At 44.0% G+C, this 20,384-nt stretch overlaps 2 protein-coding genes across 2 annotated transcripts in view; both read left to right on the top strand.

Annotated features, from left to right (window-relative positions):
- Mtor (mechanistic target of rapamycin kinase) overlaps nt 1-11,782 on the top strand; it is a 156,512-nt gene extending 144,730 nt beyond the window's left edge. The window contains exons 55-58 of the mRNA XM_045151108.1: nt 1,221-1,301; nt 3,453-3,533; nt 7,416-7,521; nt 10,896-11,782. Coding sequence (XP_045007043.1) covers nt 1,221-1,301; nt 3,453-3,533; nt 7,416-7,521; nt 10,896-10,911 — 284 coding nt within the window. The 3' untranslated portion in view covers nt 10,912-11,782. The remainder of the gene's footprint in view (nt 1-1,220; nt 1,302-3,452; nt 3,534-7,415; nt 7,522-10,895) is intronic.
- On the top strand, nt 1,630-2,046 carry LOC101596688 (protein FAM136A-like). The gene has a single exon (XM_012951892.2). The coding sequence runs from the start codon at nt 1,630-1,632 to the stop codon at nt 2,044-2,046; it is 417 nt and encodes a 138-aa protein (XP_012807346.2).
- Nucleotides 11,783-20,384: the final 8,602 nt, after the last annotated feature.

Genomic DNA, 20,384 nt, shown 5'->3' with positions numbered 1-20,384 from the left:
TTCCTTTAAAATTTTATTTATTTACTTTCAAGGACAGAGAGAAGGAATGGGTATACCCTAGCTTCTAACCACTGCAAAAGAACTCCAGATGCATGTGCCACCTTGTGCATCTGGCTTTATGTGGGTACTAAGGAATTGAATCTGGGTCCTTTGGCTTTGCAGGCGAGCCATCTCTCCAGCTCCACCATTCTTTTTAAAAAATATTTTTTGGGCTGGAGAGATGGCTTAGCAGTTAAGAGCTTTGTCTGTTAAGCCAAAGGACCCAAGTTCAATTCCCCAGGACCCACAAAAGCAAGATGCACAAGGGAGCACATGCATCTGGAGTTCATTTGCAGTGGCTGGAGCCCTAGCACACCCATTCTCTCTCTCTCTCCCCCTCTTCTTTCCTCTTTCTCTCTGTCAAATAAATAAATAAAAATTTTTAAATATATTTTTTGGGGAGCTGGAAAGATGGCTTAATAGTTAAGACACTTGCCTGCAAAGTCATAGGACCTGGATTCAATTCCCCAGGACCCACATAAGCCAGATGCACAAGGTGACATATGCATCTGGAGTTTGTTTGCAGTGGCTAGAAGCCCTGACATGCACCCATTCTCTATCTACCTCTCTTTCCCCCCTAAATAATTAATATATAAATTAATTTAATTTAAAATTTTTATATTATTTGCAAGGAGAAAGAGAATGAATGAATGGGCACTCCAGGACCTCTAGTTACTGCAGATGAACTCCATACACATGTGCCACCTTGTGCCTCTAGCTTTAAATGGGTACTGGGGAATTGAACCTGGGTTATTAGGCTTTGTAGACAAGTGCTATAACTGCTGAGCCATCCTTCCACCCACCCCCCTTTAAGGTTCTTTAGAGGAAATCTGTCAGATATGTTATACTGCTAATACATCACCCAACTTCATTCAACTTCAGAAATAAGCTCTAAAAATATTAACTGAGTGCTGGGGAGGTAGCTCAGTTGATAAAATGCTCACCTAGCATGCTCAAAGCCCTGGGTTCCATCCCCAACATTGTATAAAGCAGATTTAGATTACATGCCTTTAATCCCAGCACTTGGAAGTAGAGTTAGGAAGATCAACAACATATGGAGTCTAAAGCCAGCCTGGGATACATGAGAAACTGTCCCTATAAAACAAAACAAAAGCTAAAAATTAGTATTGGAATTTGGATTTGAAATTTGTGTTTGAATTTCTGTTCATTTTTTTCTCTAGAAATTTTGGATGGTGTGGAACTTGGAGAACCAGCCCATAAGAAAACAGGGACCACAGTACCAGAGTCCATTCATTCTTTCAGTAAGTTCACCCTCTGAGGAATTGTAGCAATGACTGGTAAGGAGATAGGTATGCTGTACTGAACAGAGGAGGTCAAGGTGTCAACAAGGCAGATGACAAAACCAACTTTGAGAGGAAATGTCCATGAACTTCTCATGATATGCTGAGAACAAAGCTGGATTTCTTAACACTCATAATAGTGACATTTATTAAAAATAGGCACCAGGCATAGCAGCACATGCCTCTAATCCCAGCACTTGGAAGGCACAGGTAGGAGGATCAGCCTGGGCTAGAGTGAGACCCTACTTCAAAAAAAAAAAAATCAAGGAAGGCGGCGCTCGGGGCCGCCATGGCGGAGGTGCAGCAGCTCAGTGTGCAGGAAGCCGTGGACACCATGGTGAAGAACGTGGAGCGAAAGAACATCCGGAAGATGCAGGGCCTCATGTTCCAGTGCAGCGCTGGCTGCTGTGAAGACAACCAGGCATCCATGCAGCAGGTGCACCAGTGCATCGAGCGCTGCCATGTGCCTCTGGCTCAGGCGCAGGCCTTGGTGACCAGCGAGCTGGAAAAGTTCCAGGACCGGCTGGCCCGGTGCACCATGCACTGCAGTGACAAAGCCAGAGATGCCATGGATGCAGGGAACAAAGAGCTGCAGGTAAAACGGCAGCTGGACAGCTGTGTGGCCAAGTGTGTGAATGACCACATGCACCTTATCCCAACGATGACCAGGAAGATGAAGGAGTCTCTCTCATCCATTGGGAAATAAACAGCTTTGACAATAACCATTGGAACTGAGGGCAGGAATCTGTTTTAAAAAAATGGAAACATTGTTTTTTAAGCCAAGATTATGAGTAGGGAAACCCACAGTAGCAACAAATGAAGCAGCTCATTAGTTTTTGAACACTGGTTTCTCTATGTTTTAATCCTAGGAAGTGAAATGGGAAAATGGTGCTAAATGTTGGGTCAGAGGTTGCACACACACATGTTTAAACCCTAAATTTCATGTGGCAAGTGCTTGTCCCTAACAATAAAGACTGCCCTCATACCAACCCAGAGACCACGATCCTGGATTCTCTGACTGCACAGACACCCACAGAGTGGCAATTTCCTCCACCTGGCCTATGATCTAGAGAAATTGGAAGAGGAGTGTGTCTGTTGCCAACCTGTTTACCAAAAGTATCACTACACCATTTTGTATAAGCTATAAAACAAGCCAGGCATGGTGGCACACACCTTTAATTCCAGCACTCAGGAGGCAGAGGTCAGAGGATCGCTGTGAGTTCAAGACCACTCTGAGACTACATAGTAAATTCCAGGTCAGACTGAGCTAGAGTGAAACCATACCTTCCAAGAATAAAAGGGGAGGAGTCTAGATCTTAATTTCGTTGAGGAAGTATATTAAAAGGTTCCTTGCGTTTATCTTTTTCTGGTCAGTTCTTCCATGGCATCTTTCAATCTGGAGACCCCTGAAAAAGCATGGTAATGTCACACTGAGGGTGGAAAATAGCTTTCTTCACTAGCTTATAGGGCCTGGAGACTTTCTGCAATAGAATGACAGAATAATCTTGCAATGACATTTTCCCCCTGAAGAGAAAAGGGGTTTGGTTGTGAGATACACACATCAGAGACCCCAGATTCCAGGAAGAAACAGTAAAATAAGAACTGTTGGCAAATTGGGAAGTGTTGCACTTAGGAAAAATAAATAAATAAAGGCCTAAACACATGGCATTATGGAGCCCCCTGAATTAATAGCTTTTGGAGGTAATCCTCTGACAACCAGAAGGCCAAAACAGTACACACCTTAAGCTAAGACAAGCTGGGACTGCTATAGAACCAAAAGGAGGCACACAAATCCCTCTGCCAAGTGACATTTTTGCCTGGAGTCATTGCACCATGCAGTGTTCCTGCCCCCAGCATGGCACCTTATCTTTTGAATGAGCACCATGTTTTCTTTTTTTTTTTTTTTTTCTTTAACCAACTTCTTACTTGAAAGGGCGATACAGCCAGTGGATTTGCTGTGTCAAAGCTGTAGTCTATTTTCCTAGTGGTTTGTTTTTTAAATAAAGTTTCATTATCTCTATAAAAAAAAAATCAAAAGAAGAAAAACAGGGCCCCATGGAACCTGTTGTGATATCTCATTCTTACTGCTGTTTCTACTTTTGTGTCTTTCAGTTGGAGATGGTTTGGTAAAACCAGAAGCCCTAAATAAGAAAGCTATTCAGATTATCAACAGGGTTCGAGATAAGCTCACTGGTGAGTGTGTTTATGGTCCCTGAAAGAGACATGAAACTCAGGGAGGAGACTGTTCTCTGAGTAGATAATCAGCCTTCTGTGTCTGGGCTTTGACCCCATGTGGTTCACTGAGTGTCTCTGAGGCAGGTGGAGCACCCTCTCGGGTTCCTCTTCCTGAAGACCCTTAAAATTACTTAAGTTTCCATGGTCTCATTCAACTCAGGAAATGAGTAAAGTTCTGTTAGAATCTGGATAGACTCCAAAATCAGCCAACTCCAGGAGGACATCCTTGTTACAGTGTGATTCCAGAGGACAGCTGACCTCCTGGATTTTGCCTGCCTGTACTTAGGCAGCTGTCAGGTACAGGGAAATGGAAGGGGAAGCACCCTGTTCTTCTATGGGGAGAAGTATGATGAGAGTGGGAGCTAGAGACCCTGCTCTGCAATCTCAGGGTGGCCTCTAAGCAATCCTCTTACCTTTGCCTTCCAAGTGCTGGTTGGTATTAAAGGCATGCCCCACCATGCCCAGCCTGTGTGACTTCTGAACCCATCTCTTTACCTGGAAAATGACAGAGCCCTGACAGAAGGAAGCGAGCACTATATGAGACATGAGATGCCAGGCACTGGCCATCAGAACCTGCCCCCTTAGCTTTGTAGTCAGGGGACTGTATTGATGCAGAAGGAACCATGCTAGTTGAAATGTCCAGGCTCCCTGTCTTTGCAGGGATTTGAATCCCTTAACTTAACTGGTGTTAAGTGAAGGAGAGATACTCAAGACTTTGGTGACTAGACTAGAAGAACTTAATCCAATTTGAAAATTCAGGAAGAGTTTCCCTAAGGAAACAATCCATGAGCTCAGATATACGAGGAGTTAGTTATAAGGATGTTATTGCAGACACAGGGAACCGCATGGACAGGAGCCCTGTGGTAGTTTAAAAGGAGATATAAAGGGAAGAGAAAGGAAGGGAGGAAGGTACTTAATAGGTTGGTATTGTATATATGTAAGTAGAATGGTTGAAATGGGGAGGGGATATGATGGAGAATGGAATTTCAAAGGGGAAAGTGGGTGGGGGGGGTATTACCATAGGATATTTTTTATAATCATGGAAAATGTTAATAAAAATTGAGAAAAAAATGGCACAGGAAAAAAAAATTGAGAAAATAAATAAAAAAGAGTGGCAAGAAGAAAGCTTAAGAGGCAGGCCATTCAGGCTGCTCCAGAGAAGCAGGATGGGAGGAAGGCAGTATGGAATGACAGGAGAGGCCAGGACCTTATATTTCATGCTGTACACTGAGGAAAGTTGCAGCTCAGTGACAGAGCTCTTGCTGGCCCTTCACAAGGCCCTGTGATCTCTCCAGCACCAGCAAAAGTAAAAGATTGCTGTTGGCACACACAGGATGGGAGGAATCAGGGATGACTCCAGGTCACTGACCATCTAAAAGCTGTGATGAGCCTGAAAGCCAGGGTGCAGCGGCTGAGAGAGTTGGGAGTGTGGGAAGAAGAGGTTCAAGACTGGTGAGAAGCCTTTGCAGGGAGGAAAAACATTGAATTAGATGCTTTTTTGGTGCTGAACTGCCTCCATGGCCTTGTCCATAGAGTAGCACTCTATCACTGAGCTGCTTCCCTATCTGTACTTCTTAGTGGGAGAGAAGAATATGTTTACAAAGTTATAAGAAGGGTGCAACCATGAAGAATGTGGGGAAAAAACTAATAATCAATAAACTAGGTATAGTAGCACACACCTATGATCCTAGCTTTCTGGAGGTAGAGGTGGGAAGATCAGTAGTTCAGGGTCATCCTCAGGCTAAAGGCCAACTTGGAATATATGAGACTGTGTATGTAAAAAATAAAGTAAGGTTAGGTGTGGTGGTGCATACCTTTGATCCCAGCTCTTGGGAGGCAGAGGTAAAAGGATCACCATGAGTTTGAGGCCAGCTTGAGACTACAGAGGTCCATGTCAGCCTGGGCTAGAGTGAGACTACCTTGAAAATACCAAAAACAAGAAAAAAAAAAAAGAAGAAAAAGAAAAAGAGGGCTGGAAAGATGGCTTAGCAGTTAAGGTGCTTGCCTGCAAAGCCAAAGGATCCCGGTTTGACTCTCCAGGATCCATATAAGCCAGATGCACATGGGGGTGCATGCATCTGGAATTTGTTTGCAATGGCTGGAGGCCCTGGAGCACCCATTCTTCTCTCCATCCCTCCCTCTTCCCTTCTCTCACTCTCTTTCTGTCAAATAAATAAAATATATTTTTTAAAAAGAAAAAGAAGAGCCAGGTATGGTGGCACACGCCTTTAATCCCAGCACTCGGGAGTCAGAGGTAGGACGATCACCATGAGTTCGAGGCCACCCTGAGACTACATAGTGAATTCCAGGTCAGCCTGGGCTAGAATGAGACCCTACCTTGAAAATACAAAAAAAAAAAAAAAAGGAAAAGAAAGAAAAAGAAGATGGGTGTGGTGGTGCACGCCTTTAATCCCAGTACTTGGGGGGCAGAGGTAGGAGGATTGCCATGAGTTCGAAGCCACCCTGAGACTACATAGTGAATTCCAGAACAGGGCTAAAGCGAGACCCTACCTCAAAAAAAAAAAAAAAAAAAAAGAAGAAGAGGGAAAGAGAAAGAAGGATAGATGATAGATAGATATCACCGGGCTTCTAGGAAAGCAGAAGGGATGGTCCCAGAGCTCCAGAGTGTAGGGAAAGCTGGTCTGAAGAGGTGAACTACAGGACTGAGGAAGAAGAGGGAATGCATACATAGGAGCTAGTCAGCAAACTGTCGTACACAGACAGCCTCAGTGCCCAAAACGGCATGCAAAGAGTTCATTCTCTTGTAAGTAGGAGGTGAGGGCATCCATCCAGGGTGAGAAGTAGAGAAGTGCTGGCGTTTGGGGAAGAGTAGTAATACTTGGAATGGTACTTATGGTAATAGAAAGGCACATTGCCAGTTGGCTGTTGTGCCTCATGCCCGCAGTGCCAGCACTTGAAAGGCTGAAGCATGAGGATTGCTCAGGAGCTTGAAGCCAGCCTGGGTAACAGTGTGAGGCTTAGTGTCAAAAAAGAAAAGCCAGGTATGATGGCTCACACCCTTATTCCCAGCACTTGGGAGACAGAAGTAGGAAGATAGCTGTGAGTACAAAGCCAGCCAGGAGCTACAGAGTGAGTTCCAGGTTAGCCTGGACTAGAATGAGACCTTACAACAAAACAAATCAAAACAAAAAAGCCAATGCAGTGGGGTACACCTGCAGTCTCAGCACATGGGAGGTGGAGGTAGAAAGATCAGGAGGAGTTCAAGACCAGCCTTGACAACATAATTTAAAGCCACCTAGACTACATGAGACCCTATCCCAATAAAATACAAAACCAGCCTAGCTGGTGGTACACGCCTTTAATCCCAGTACTTGGGAGGCAGAGGTAGGATTGCCATGAGTTCAAGGCCGCCCTGAGACTACATAAAGAGCTAATTCCAGGTCAGTCTGTGCTAGAGAGCTACCTTAAATTAAAATATATAAAATACACACACACACACACACACACACACATGTATAGCAGGTTGCCAGGAAAGCACATGTCTGGCCAGCTGTGTGGGGACAGTTTGAGGCCAAGATTATAAATATGGAATGGAAGATGCATAGGGAGACTGAGATTCAAGCAGCACAGCTTCCTGCTTGGAAAAGCCCAGCAGCCAGATCTTTACCACTCCTAAGCCTAGCCCACCATTAAAAGGAGACCCACCTGTGTGGGTGCAGGTAATGTGGAGGTGGCTTTCTAAATGCAGGTGTCATGTGTCCTTCCTGTCATGTGGTAGAATTAGCTGGTAACAGCTGCATAGACAGTTGGGCCTGATGGGCAACATGGAGTATGTTGATACCAGGTGCAGGTGACAGCGTTTCTGCTTCTCCCTTCTAGGACGAGATTTCTCTCACGATGATACCTTAGATGTTCCAACTCAAGTGGAGCTGCTCATCAAACAAGCAACATCCCATGAAAACCTCTGTCAGTGCTACATTGGCTGGTGAGTGGGCCTCTCAAAAAAAAAACTTGGCTAAACTCAACAGCAAGGACCTCCTAGAAGCCCCAGACCCAGAGGGCAAAAGATTTGGTGGACTAACCATAAAGGATAGTTTCAGGTTCAGATCTTTTTTTTTTTTTAATTTTTAAATTTTTATTAACATTTTCCATGATTATAAAAAATACCCCATGGTAATTCCCTCCCTCCCCCCTGACACTTTCCCCTTTGAAATTCAATTCTCCATCATATTACCTCCCCATCTCAATCATTGTACTTACATATATACAATGTCAACCTATTAAGTACCCTCCTCCCTTCCTTTCTCTTCCCTTTATGTCTCCTTTTTAACTTACTGGCCTCTGCTACTAAGTATTTTCATTCTCACGCAGAAGCCCAGTCATCTGTAGCTAGGATCCACATATGAGAGAGAACATGTGGCGCTTGGCTTTCTGGGCCTGGGTTACCTCACTTAGTATAATCCTTTCCAGGTCCATCCATTTTTCTGCAAATTTCATAACTTCATTTTTCTTTACCGCTCAGTGGAACTCCATTGTGTAAATGTGCCACATCTTCATTATCCACTTATCAGTTGAGGGACATCTAGGCTGGTTCCATTTCCCGGCTATTATAAATTGAGCAGCAATAAACATGTTTGAGCACGTACTTCTAAGGAAATGAGTCCTTTGGATATATGCCTAGGAGTGCTATAGTTGGGTCATATGGTAGATCAATCTTTAGCTGTTTTAGGAACCTGCACACTGTTTTCCACAATGGCTGGACCAGATTGCATTCCCACCAGCAGTGTAGAAGGGTTCCTGTTTTTCCGCATCCCCGCCAACATTTATGATCATTTGTTTTCATGATGGTGGCCAATCTGACAGGAGTGAGATGGAATCTCAATGTAGTTTTAATCTGCATTTCCCTGATGACTAGTGACGTAGAACATTTTTTTAGATGCTTATATGCCATTCGTATTTCTTCCTTTGAGAACTCTCTATTTAGCTCCATAGCCCATTTTTTGATTGGCTTGTTTGATTCCTTATTATTTAACTTTTTGAGTTCTTTGTATATCCTAGATATTAATCCTCTATCAGATATATAGCTGGCGAAGATTTTTTCCTATCCTGTAGGTTGCCTCTTTGCTTTTTTCACTGTGTCCTTTGCAGTGCAAAATCTTTGTAATTTCATGAGGTCCCAGTGATTAATCTGTGGTTTTATTGCCTGAATAATTGGGGTTGTATTCAGAAAGTCTTTGCCAAGACCAATATGTTGAAGAGTTTCCCCTACTTTTTCCTCTAGCAGTTTCAGAGTTTCAGGTGTGATGTCAAGGTCTTTAATCCATTTGGAGTTAATTCTTGTGCATGGCGAGAGAGAAGAATCTATTTTCATCCTTCTGCAGATATATATCCAGTTTTCCCAACACCATTTGCTGAAGAGGCTGTCTCTTCTCCAATGAGTATTTTGGGCATTTTTATTGAATATCAGGTGGCTACAGCTACCTGGGCTTACATCTGGGTCCTCTATTCTGTTCCACTGATCTACATGTCTGTTTTTGTGCCAGTACCACGCTGTTTTTGTTACTATGGCTCTGTAGTATAGGTTAAAATCAGGTATGGTGATACCACCAGCCTTATTTTTGTTGCTCAGTATTATTTTAGATATTTGAGGTTTTTTTTGTGATTCCAAATGAATTTTTGGATTGTTTTTTCTATTTCCATGAAGAATGCCTTTGGAATTTTGATAGGGATTGCATTAAATGTGTAGATTGCTTTAGGTAAGATTGCCATTTTCACAATATTGGTTCTTCCAATCCAGGAACAAGGGATGTTTCTCCACTTTCTAGTGTCTTCTGCAATTTCTCGCATGAGTGTTTTAAAGTTCTCATTGTAGAGATTCTTTACTTCCTTCGTTAGGTTTATTCCAAGGTACTTTATTTTTTTTGATGCAATTGTGAGTGGGAGTGATTCTCTGATTTCATCCTCTGTGTGTTTGTTGTTAGCATATATGAAGGCTACTAACTTCTGTGTATTTATTTTGTATCCTGCTACATGGCTGTAGGTTTTGATCAGCTCTAACAGTTTGCTAGTAGAGTCTTTAGGGTCCTTTATTTATAGAATCATGTCATCTGCAAATAATGATAACTTGATATCTTCCTTTCCAATTTGTATCCCTGTTATGTGTGTCTCTTGCCTTATTGCTATGGCTAAGACTTCCAAAACTATATTAAATAAAAGTGGGGACAGTGGACACCCTTGTCTTGTTCCTGATTTTAGTAGAAAAGCTTCCAGTTTTTCCCCATTTAGTAATATGTTGGCTGTAGGCTTGTCATAAATAGCCTTTATTATATTGAGGTATGTTCCTTCTATTCCCAGTCTCTGTAGGACTTTTATCATGAAGGGATGTTGGATTTTGTCAAATGCTTTCTCTGCATCTAATGAGATGTAGATCTCCTTTTTAAAAGTTTGTGCTCACTGAGTGAGCTCCTTATTTTACAAGGAGAAAACTGAGAAGTGCCAGTGCTTCTCAGATGCACATTTTGGGAACATCAGAGCAAGCTAAAACTGCATCAGAAGCCGTGGTTTACAGGGGCAGGGCTGCTGTTTGCTTGCTTCTCTCTTTTGGATCTTTGCTGTGACTGCACATCAAGAAAGCCAAAGTAGTGACTGAAAAGGAAGATGAAAAGACAAACTGATGATCTGGGAGTGTAGCCTCAAGAATTCCTCTGGGCTATGCTGTGGTTAATTGCCCAAGGCATACTTGGAGGCAGAAATATGAAAAGGAAGTATCTTTGTGGGATCTCAAGGCATCAGTCCTTGACTAGAGATGATGAGTGTGTGCCACATTACAGGGAAAGCTGCAGGTCTGTCAGAACTTTGTCCTTGAACTTGCAAGGTATCTAGGAAAGCTGTGAAACTCCAGCTACACAGATGGCTGACTGGTTTGGTTGGTTGGTTTTTCTTTGTTGTTTTGTTTTTGTTTTTAGTTTATTTTATTTATTTAAAAGACACACAAAAAGCCGGGTGTGGTGGCGCACGCCTTTAATCCCAACACTCAGGAGGCAGAGGTAGGAGGATCACCATGAGTTCAAGGCCACCCTGAGACTACAGAGTTAATTCCAGGTCACCCTGGACCAGAGTGAGACCCTACCTTGAGAAACCAAAAAAAAAAAAAAAAAAAAAAAAAAAAAGCCACATGAACAAAATAGCACTTATACCTAGAGTTTGTTTGTAGCAGTTGGAGGTCCTGGCATGCCCATTCTCTGTCTCTGCTCTATCTTTCTCTGCTTACAAATAAATAAGTAGAAATAAAAAAAAAAAAAAAAGTAAAGCTGTGCAACTGAGACTACTAACATATTCCTCTGCTGTTCACCTTCCTAGGTGTCCCTTCTGGTAACCAGAGGCCTGGCAAACCCCAGCATCTCCTGAGGCTTTTGCACTTCGGTCTGTGCTTCCACTAAACTGAACCGTGGTCAGAAGTTCGACCTTGTTAATATTTTGAAATGTAAATGAAAAGAACTACTGTATATTCAAAGTTGGTTTGAATCAACTTTCTAGCTGCTGTTGAAGATACTGTCAGAAACAGAAACACAAGGCTTGATTTGCTTCCAGGACAGTGAAACATAGTAATACTACATAAATCAAGCCGTTGAAAGTTTAAATACGGGTTGTGACTTGACTTACAAGAGAGCTCATCATAAGCATTTGCTGATAGAACGACCTGGTCATTCCTCCCAGTTGAGTACAGCACACAGTCAAGAAGGCTCAGATTCTGGAGGACACTGACCAGGGTCTTGGATGGTAAGGAAGCAGTCTTGACCACTTCACCTGTCCTGTTACCTCACCAGTCCCTGGACAGCAGTGGCAACATTTGCAGGATGGGCCAAAATGGCTGAAAAAGGTCTGACTTCCTCCTAACCCAGTGATGCTGCAACTCGCCCTTCACCAGACGCCTGACCTACCAGAAAGGAGTTAGTTCGAAGCCTGGCAGCCTTAGCTGTGCAGGTGCACTGAGAGGATCACAGTGCAGAGGGGCCTGAACTAGCCCTGCTACATGCAGTGAGATCTGAGCACACTGTGATTAGAGCAGGGACTCCTATCACAGTGCTGTCATGGAGGTGCTGAACACAGGGGCGCACTAGAGCGGGCTAGGAAGCATAAGTAAAGTAAATGTCAATAAAATGCACAAAGTAGAGAGTGTAGCTGTGTCTAGACACCATGTATCTGAATAATTTTTGTGCCAATAAATGACATCAAGATTTTAAAAACATGTGTATGACTGGCATTTTGTTCATAACTATTAATAAATTCTAAAAAGAAACACTAGACTGGGGATGTACCTGAGCATTAGGCTGCTTGGCTAGCATGCACAAAGCCTGGGGTTCAATTTTCAGAACTGCAGAAAACAAAAGGGGGGAAATTGGGCATGATTACACACACTATAATCCCAGCACTTGGGGGAGATGGGGTCTGCAACAGGAGGACCAGGAGCTTGAGGCCAACTTTGGCCCTGTCTCAAAAAGCGAGGGAACACTTCTAGGTAAGGTAACAGCATAGTAGCCACACCAAAGCAGTCTGAGGGTAGGGGATAAGCAGAAAAACAGTAAAATATACTCTTCTAACGTGTATAAGGAATTAACACCTCTGTAGGGAAGCAGGAGAGACCCAGAACTTCTAGCAACCAGGCAACCAGCCAGAATCGGCCTCCACTGTGGTTCCCGTCTATATGGCCACTCAGCTCTGCCTGAGTTGCAGGAGAAGCCAGGTGAAGGGATTTTCCACTCACATCAGCCTCCTTACAAAGACAAGAAACCCGAAGGGGAAGACAGCGGGGACCAGCTGAGCCACTGCTGAAGCAGAACACAAATGGGACCAGCTGAGCAGCTCCCGTACAACTCTGGGCACCCTGCACAGCCTCCTTTTTCCCACCCTCCATTGCTGTGAGAACCAGCCCCCAGCCACACAGCATCCAGCACAGCCATTCAGAACACCAGATCCAGCAACCCAAGCAGCCTAACTGAGTCCACAGTGCAACAGAGAGTGACCAAGGTGGGCACTCAACACGGGTGAAATTGGAAGCCATCCCAAAAGGTAACACATAGGCCTGCACTGGAAGAGCTCCTCTCACCTTCCATGTCAGGGAAGGTTGTGTGTTAGATTTGATTAATGTATTCTTGGTCATATGGCTTTACCATTCTCAAATAAGCTGTATTTTTGTGTTGACTATTGTTTCCTTTGACATTTCTGGTTTATAGGGCCTTTGTCTTTTTCTTCTGTCATTTTTGGAGGCAGGATCTCACTTGGCCCCAGGCTGACCTAGAAGCCATTTCAGACAGAATTCTCAGCCTTCTTGACAGGATTAAGGGTGTGGAGCCACCCTGAGACCACATCCAGGTCAGCCTGGGCTAGAGTGAGACCCTACCTCGAAAAACCAAAAAAAAAAAAAAAAAAAAAATTGAAAGGAAATGGATGGATCTGGAAAGGATTATACTAAGTGAGGTAACCCAGGCCCAGAAAGCCAAACATCACATGTTTTCTCTCATATGTGGATCCTAGCTACAACTGTTTACACTTGTATGTGAGTTGGAATAAAAATCAGTAACAGAGGCCAGTAAGCTAGAAAAGGACTATAAGGGAAGGAAGAGAAGGGAGGGCTTAAGGGGATGATATTGTATAGATGTAACCAGATGAACAGATTACTGGGAGTGCAATGGCTTAAACGAGTTCATAGTGGCATGTCTGCTCTAGGGGAAACCAACTGCTCTCTAATTGGACTGAAGGGCTGCTCTATGGGAGGGAATACATGCCTGGTACTAAAAACCTAATCAAAAGCCTACAGCAGGGCTGGAGAGATGGCTTAGCGGTTAAGCGCTTGCCTGTGAAGCCTAAGGACCCCGGTTCAAGGCTCGGTTCTCCAGGTCCCACGTTAGCCAGATGCACAAGGGGGCGCACGCGTCTGGAGTTCGTTTGCAGAGGCTGGAAGCCCTGGCGCGTCCATTCTCTCTCTCCCTCTATCTGTCTTTCTCTCTGTGTCTGTCACTCTCAAATAAATAAATAAATAAAATTTAAAAAAAAAAAAGCCTACAGCAGCCAGGCGTGGTGGCGCACACCTTTAATCCCAGCACTCGGGAGGCAGAGGTAGGAGGATTGCCATGAGTTTGAGGACACCCTGAGAATACAGAGTTAATTCCAGGTCAGCCTGAGCTAGAGTGAGACCCTACCTTAAAAAAAAAAAAAAAAAAAAAGCCTATAGCATGGGCTGGAGGGATGGTTTAGTGGTTACGGCATTTGCCTGCAAAGCCAAAGGACCTTGGTTTGATTCCCAAGGACCCATGTAAGCCAGATGCACAAAGCAACACATGCGTCTGGAGTTCATTTGCAGTGGCTGGAAGCCCTAGCATGCCTATTCTCTCTCTCGCTCTCTGCCTCTCTCTCTCATTTGTGCTCAAAAAAAGAAAAAGAAAAAAAAAAAAACCTACAGCAGGGGAGGTCATGAGCATTAGGGGTATAAAGTCTGCTCTTGTCTGGTTAAATGCATATATTATGCTCACCAAACTGCCCAGTAAGCACTACACTTAATGTTCACATTAATATATTAATGCTACTCTCACTTTTGGTTAGAGAAGCTTATCTTTTCAGATGGTGGTGACCACTGGGATGACCCAAAAGGCAATATAGTGTTGAGAAGTGACGGAGGAGTGTTCAGCACTGAAACATCTCTATCACACCCTCCAAGGCTCAGGGTCCATTGCCGGAGCCTGCCGGCTGAAAGGGTTCGAGCCTGATGGGGAGTGAGGATTAAGGAAAGACAGAAGAAAGACTGAAAGCTAGGACTCCAGTCCAGGGCTGAAGCAAGGATTCAAGCCAGGACTGAAGACGCCATTGATTTCACAACATTCCTTTTTATATCTTTTTACAAACAGTTTTTCCATGGACAAAAGTTCCCTGAGTCTCACACAAGTTTCTATCAAAAATACCCTTCCTGTTACAGAGATTTTGCACTTCAATCACTTCTCAGTACAAGACTATTAAGGCCAGCCATATGGCTTCCAACACTGAATATACATAATCTTGCTTACATGTAGGTGCTAATGTCTTGCTGCCCGAACAAATGGCTTCCTGACACTAAATATGCAAAATTTTGCTTACTGTAGGTGCTATAGTTTTGCTAAAGTGTTGCTGATACAAGTCCAGCCAAAATGGCTCCCAATAGTCCATTGAGGAAGAGGTGGCGGGAAGAATGTAAGAACCAAAGGAAGGGTACCACTCCGAAGGGTACCACTCCTTATAATGGAACTGTTCAGACAGAAGTTGGCCTCAATATCCATGACCTCGCAGTGCCTAGCAATACCTACACAAGACCCTCATAATAGGAGAAAAAGACAATGACATCAAAATAAAAGAGACCAGCGGGGCGTGGTAGCGCACGCCTTTAATCCTAGCACTCGGGAGGCAGAGGTAGGAGGATCACCATGAGTTCGAGGCCACCCTGAGACTACATAGTAAATTCCAGGTCAGCCTGAGCCAGAGTGAGACCCTACCTCGAAAAAAAAAAAAAAGACCAATGGAGAGAGGGAGGGGATATGATGGAGAGCGGAGTTGTGAAGGGAAAATGGGAGAAGGGAAGGAATTATCATGGTTTATTATCTGTAAGGATAGAAGTGGTGAATAATGAAATTATACATTAAAAAAAAAAGATTTTCAAGCCAGGCATGGTAGCGCATGCCTTTAATCCCAGCACTCGGGAGGCAGAGGATCACCATGAGTTCGAGGCCAACCTGAGACTAAAGAGTGAATTCCAGGTTAGCCTGGGCTAGAGCAAGACCCTACCTCAGGAAAAAAAAAAAAAAAAAAATTCAAAAATAACCCCTGAAGCATTTAGAACACAGTCTAGTGCACAGATAACACTCAGAAAATGCTGTTGCTACTCGTCAAAGTAGTAAGTAGATGGTCAAACCCTAGCTGGAAAATCCAGGCAACTGTGAGGCATGACTGATGCTTTATTCTCACAGAGTGGAATCTTGTTTTAATTAGCTGTAAGGAAAATATTCCTAAAGAATATGACATGTGCCTAGGCCTCTAAATTTATCAACTGTAATGAGTTAAAATCTTCTTGGAGGGCTGGAGAGATGGCGTAGCGGTTAAGCGCTTGCCTGTGAAGCCTAAGGACCCTGGTTCGAGGCTCGGTTCCCCAGGTCCCACGTTAGCCAGATGCACAAGGGGGCGCATGCGTCTGGAGTTCGTTTGCAGAGGCTGGAAGCCCTGGCGCGCCCATTCTCTCTCTCCCTCTACCTGTCTTTCTCTCTGTGTCTGTCACTCTCAAATAAATAAATAAATAAAATTTAAAAAAAAAAATCTTCTTGGACTCAAATTTATTTCTTAGACAATAGGGTTGGGACAGTGTTTCTGTGAAACTATTTATCATTTTGATTGTTTTTCCATCCAGGTCAAATGAAAGTGACTGCAATCCTGAAAGACTCAAAGGAAACAACAGGGGGGAAAAAAGCAAGAGCTCTGAATAGCTTTGGCATCACCAGCTGGGGCTCTGATATAAGAAGCCCTTAAGCAGCTTCTTACAGATCTTCATTGCTAAGTCTGTCCAGTGTTGAGGTCTAATTTAAAACGTGTAACCTTTCCTTTTCTCCCTTCCTATCTCTTCTATAGATATTGGCCAAAATACTAAGCATACTTTCACTGATAATTTCTCAATAAATTCCCCTTGCTTTGCTTACAAAAACACTACATAGTGAATTCAAAGTCAGCCTGGGCTAGAGTGAGACCCTATCTTGAAAAACCAAAAGAAAAATTCAAGATGTTGTGATAAGCCATATGGAAACCTACTTTTTGGGTCATGGTACACCCAGAAGCTACAGACTAGAAAAATTTCAGTGCCACAGATGGAATATTTTCCAATGAGTTGGTGAGGGAGGTCCCTGATGCCCCCAAAACATTACAGGCCATTGCCAAGGTTCTTGGTTTCCCACCAGAAATAGATGGCAAGACCCTTGTTGCAGTCAGGTTCACATTGCTGGCAGAAAACACCCAACCAAGAGCAGCTTGGTGGGGGGCGGGGTATTTTGGCTTACAGACTCGAGGGGAAGCTCGATTATGGCAGGGGAAACTGATGGAATGAGCAGAGGATGGATATCACCTCCTGGTCAACATCAGATGGTTAATAGGAGAGTGTGCCAAACACTGGCAAGAGGAAGCTGGCTATAACACCCATAAGCCCTCCCACAATAATACATTGCCTGCCTCCAGGAGATGTTAATTCCCAAATCGCCATCAGCTGGGATCCTAGCATTCTGAACACCTAAGTTTATGGGAGACACCTGAATCAAAACAACACAACCCTACTCCACAACCCCTCCACAAGAGCTACAAGGTCACTGAGAAATCAAGCTAGAGCTAAGCTAAAAACCTCCTCCCTGTCAGACCAGACAGAAAGCTGGAAAAAGCTGTACTTCATACATCCCTATGGGATACAGAAATCATCAGTGGTAAAAACAGTAGATACTACAAGCCTTAAGTTTAGCCAACCAGGACAAATGACCAGCTGGGTGCAATAGTGGCATGTCTGTTATGTGGGAAAACAACTGCTCTCTAATTGGACTAGAGGCTTGCTCCATAGGAGGGAATACATGCCTGTACAGAAACCTTATTCAAAAGCCTATGGCAGGGAGGTCATGAGCCCCAGGAGTGTCATTCCTGCTCTTGGCTGCATATATTATGCTCACCAAACTGTCCTGTAAGTATTTTACTTAATGTTCATACCATATATTAATGCTACTCTCACTTTTTGTTAGAGAAACTTCTTTTTTCAGATGGCAGTGACCACTGGGATGATCCAAAAGGCACCACAATGCTGAGATGAAGGGACAGAGAAGTATTCTGCACTGAAATAGTTCTGTCATACCTTCCAAGGCTCAGAGTCTATTGTGGAAGAGGTGGCAGAAAGAATATAAGAGCCAAAGGAAGGGTAGGACTGCTTACAATGCAGAAATTGGCCTTGATATCCATGACCTCGCCATGCCTATGCCTAGCACTACCTTCACAAGACCCTCATAATAGAAGGAAAAGATGATGACATCAAAATAAAAAGACTAATGGAGAAAGGGAAGGGATATGATGGAGAGTGGATTTTTGAAGGGGAAGGTAGAGGAGGGGAGGGAATTACCATGGCTTATTGTCTGTAATATGGATGTTGTTAATAAAAAAAGTTTTAGGGGGGGCATGGGCTGAAGAGATTGCTTACTGGTTAAGGCATCTGCCTTCAAACCCATAGGACTCAGGTTCAGTTCTCCAGGACCCATGTAAGCCAGATGCACATGTGTCTGGAGTTTGGCTGGAGGCCCTGGCATGCCCATTCTCTCTCTCCTAAATGAATAAATATAAATATTAATATTAAAAGGGGGACATTCCTTAAGTATTGTAAAGGATTTATGACTAGGGAATACATGAGGTAGTCCCTATCCTGAAGGTGTCCTAGGCCGGTCAGGGTGGAGGTGACCCACCACAAGAGTGAACTGAGGACTCCACTCCTGCTAAGGAGTGAGGAGAGGCCTGCAGGAACCCCGGATGACAGGAATGCTAAGTCAATTGGTGCACAGGAAATGCCTCCTGGAAAGGGGCTGAATGGGATACTCTAGCACATGCCTTTAATCCCAGTGCTCAGGAGGCAGAGGCAGGTGGATCACTGTCAGTCTGAGGCCACTCTGAAACTACATAGTGAACTCCAGGTCAGCCTAGGCTAGTCTGAGAACCTACCTTGAAAACCCAAAAGAAAAAATGCTAGACATGGTAGCACAATGGGGAGAGAGAGATAGGAAGGTCCCTGGGGCTCTCTGGCCAGCCAGTCTAATTTATGTGCTGATCTCCAGGCCAAAAAGAGATCCTGTCTCAAAGGATGGCGTTCCTGAAAATAACACCCAAGATTGCCCTGTGGCTTCCATACATATGTGCCCTCGTGCCACACACATATTACACACACATAGAAGAAATGCTTCAAGAAACTTAGAGACTACAAAAAGAAGAAGAAGAGGAGGAGGAGGAGGAGGAGGAGGAGGGGGAGGGGGGAAGGAGGAGGAGGAGGAAGAACAAGAGGGAGAAGAAGAAGCTGGGCATGGTGGCGCATGCCTTTAATCCCAGCACTTGGGATGCAAAGGTAGGAGGATCGCTGTGAGTTCGAGGGCAGCCTAGACTATATAGTAAATTCTAGGTCAGCCTGGACTAGAGCAAGACCCTACCTCAAAAAAATAAAAACAGGGCTGGAGAGATGGCTTAGCGGTTAAGCACTTGCCTGTGAAGCCTAAGGACCCTGGTTCAAGACTCAATTCCCCAGGACCCACGTTAGCCAGATGCACAAGGGGCCACAAGCATCTGGAGTTCATTTGCAGTGGCTGGAGGCCCTGGCATGCCCATTCTCTCTCTATCTGCCTCTTTCTCTCTCTGTCTGTTGCTCTCAAGTAAATAAATAAAAATAAAAAGTATTTAAAAAAACAAAACAAGGGCTGGAGAGATGGCTTAGCGGTTAAGCACTTGCCTGTGAAACCTAAGGACCCCGGTTCAAGGCTCAGTTCCCCAGGTCCCACGTTAGCCAGATGCACAAGGGGGCGCACGCGTCTGGAGTTCGTTTGCAGAGGCTGGAAGCCCTGGCGCACCCATTCTCTCTCCCTCCCTCTATCTGTCTTTCTCTCTGTGTCTGTCACTCTCAAATAAATAAATAAGTAAAAATTAAAAAAAAAAAAAAAAAAACCCTTAGAGACTTACAGAGGTAGCCAGGCATGGTAGTGCCATGCCTTTAATCCCAGCACTCAGGAGGCCAAGGTAGGAAGATCACTGTTAGTTCAAGGTCAGCCTGAGACTATGTAATGAATTCTAGGTCAGCCTGGGCTAGAGGAAGACCTTGGAATATAGCTTAGTGGTAGATAGAACATAACCTAGTGTGCACAAGGCCCTGGTTTGAATCCCTAGCACCTAAAAGATAAAAGTGTAATAAAAAGTTATAAACAAAGAACTTACATGAGGAGGAAAAAGAGAATTGTGAGAGCAGAACTATATCATGTTTCTTTCTTTTATTTTTATTTTTTCAAGGTAGGGTCTCGCTCTAGCTCAGGCTGATCTGGAATAATTCACTATGTAGTCTCTCAGGGTAGCCTTGAACTCACGGCAATCCTCCTACCTCTGCCTCCAGAGTGCTGGGATTAAAGGTATGTGCCACCATACCCAGCCATATCATGTTTCTTTTTTCTTTTTCTCTTCCCTTTTTTTTTTTTTTTTTGTTGTTGTTTTTTCAAGGTAGGGTCTCACTCTAGCCCAGGCTGACCTGGAATAATTCACTATGGACTCTCAGGGTGGCCTCGATTTCTCAGCGATCCTCCTATCTCTGCCTTCCAGTGCTGAGATTAAAAGTGTGCACCACCACGCCCTGCCTCGGCCAGCGGGGAATTGAACAAGCCCTAGAGGGGAAATTAACCTGAATAAGAGAAGGCAAACAGACACAAGAAGGAGACCATGCTAGATGTTTGTCAAGGCCTCAGAGTCTTTGTTTTTTACACAGTGTTATATAGGGGAAGAAAAGTGGGGGAATAAACTGGCTGATGTGATTTAGGGCTTTGGAATTTTCAGGAAACCTAGAGGGGATGTAATTAGGTGTTCATCTAATCTTGCCTCAATGGCTTAACATCCTGACTACACCAGGCTTCACATCCTGACCATAAACTGGCCTTTTGCAAAAGATAATATTCTGTAAGCAGTCTGCTGACCAACGTTCCAGAAGTACCTAACAGAAAGCTGGATGGACCAACTTTCTGAGTAATGAGTCAGCTTATGAGCAGGCACAGGCAAAATGGAGAGGCTTTTGCTATATGG

Source organism: Jaculus jaculus, chromosome 5, assembly GCF_020740685.1.
Source record: "Jaculus jaculus isolate mJacJac1 chromosome 5, mJacJac1.mat.Y.cur, whole genome shotgun sequence".
Taxonomy (NCBI): domain Eukaryota; kingdom Metazoa; phylum Chordata; class Mammalia; order Rodentia; family Dipodidae; genus Jaculus; species Jaculus jaculus.
Note: the sequence above shows the minus strand (reverse complement) of the source record. Positions and strands in the feature narration are given on the sequence as shown.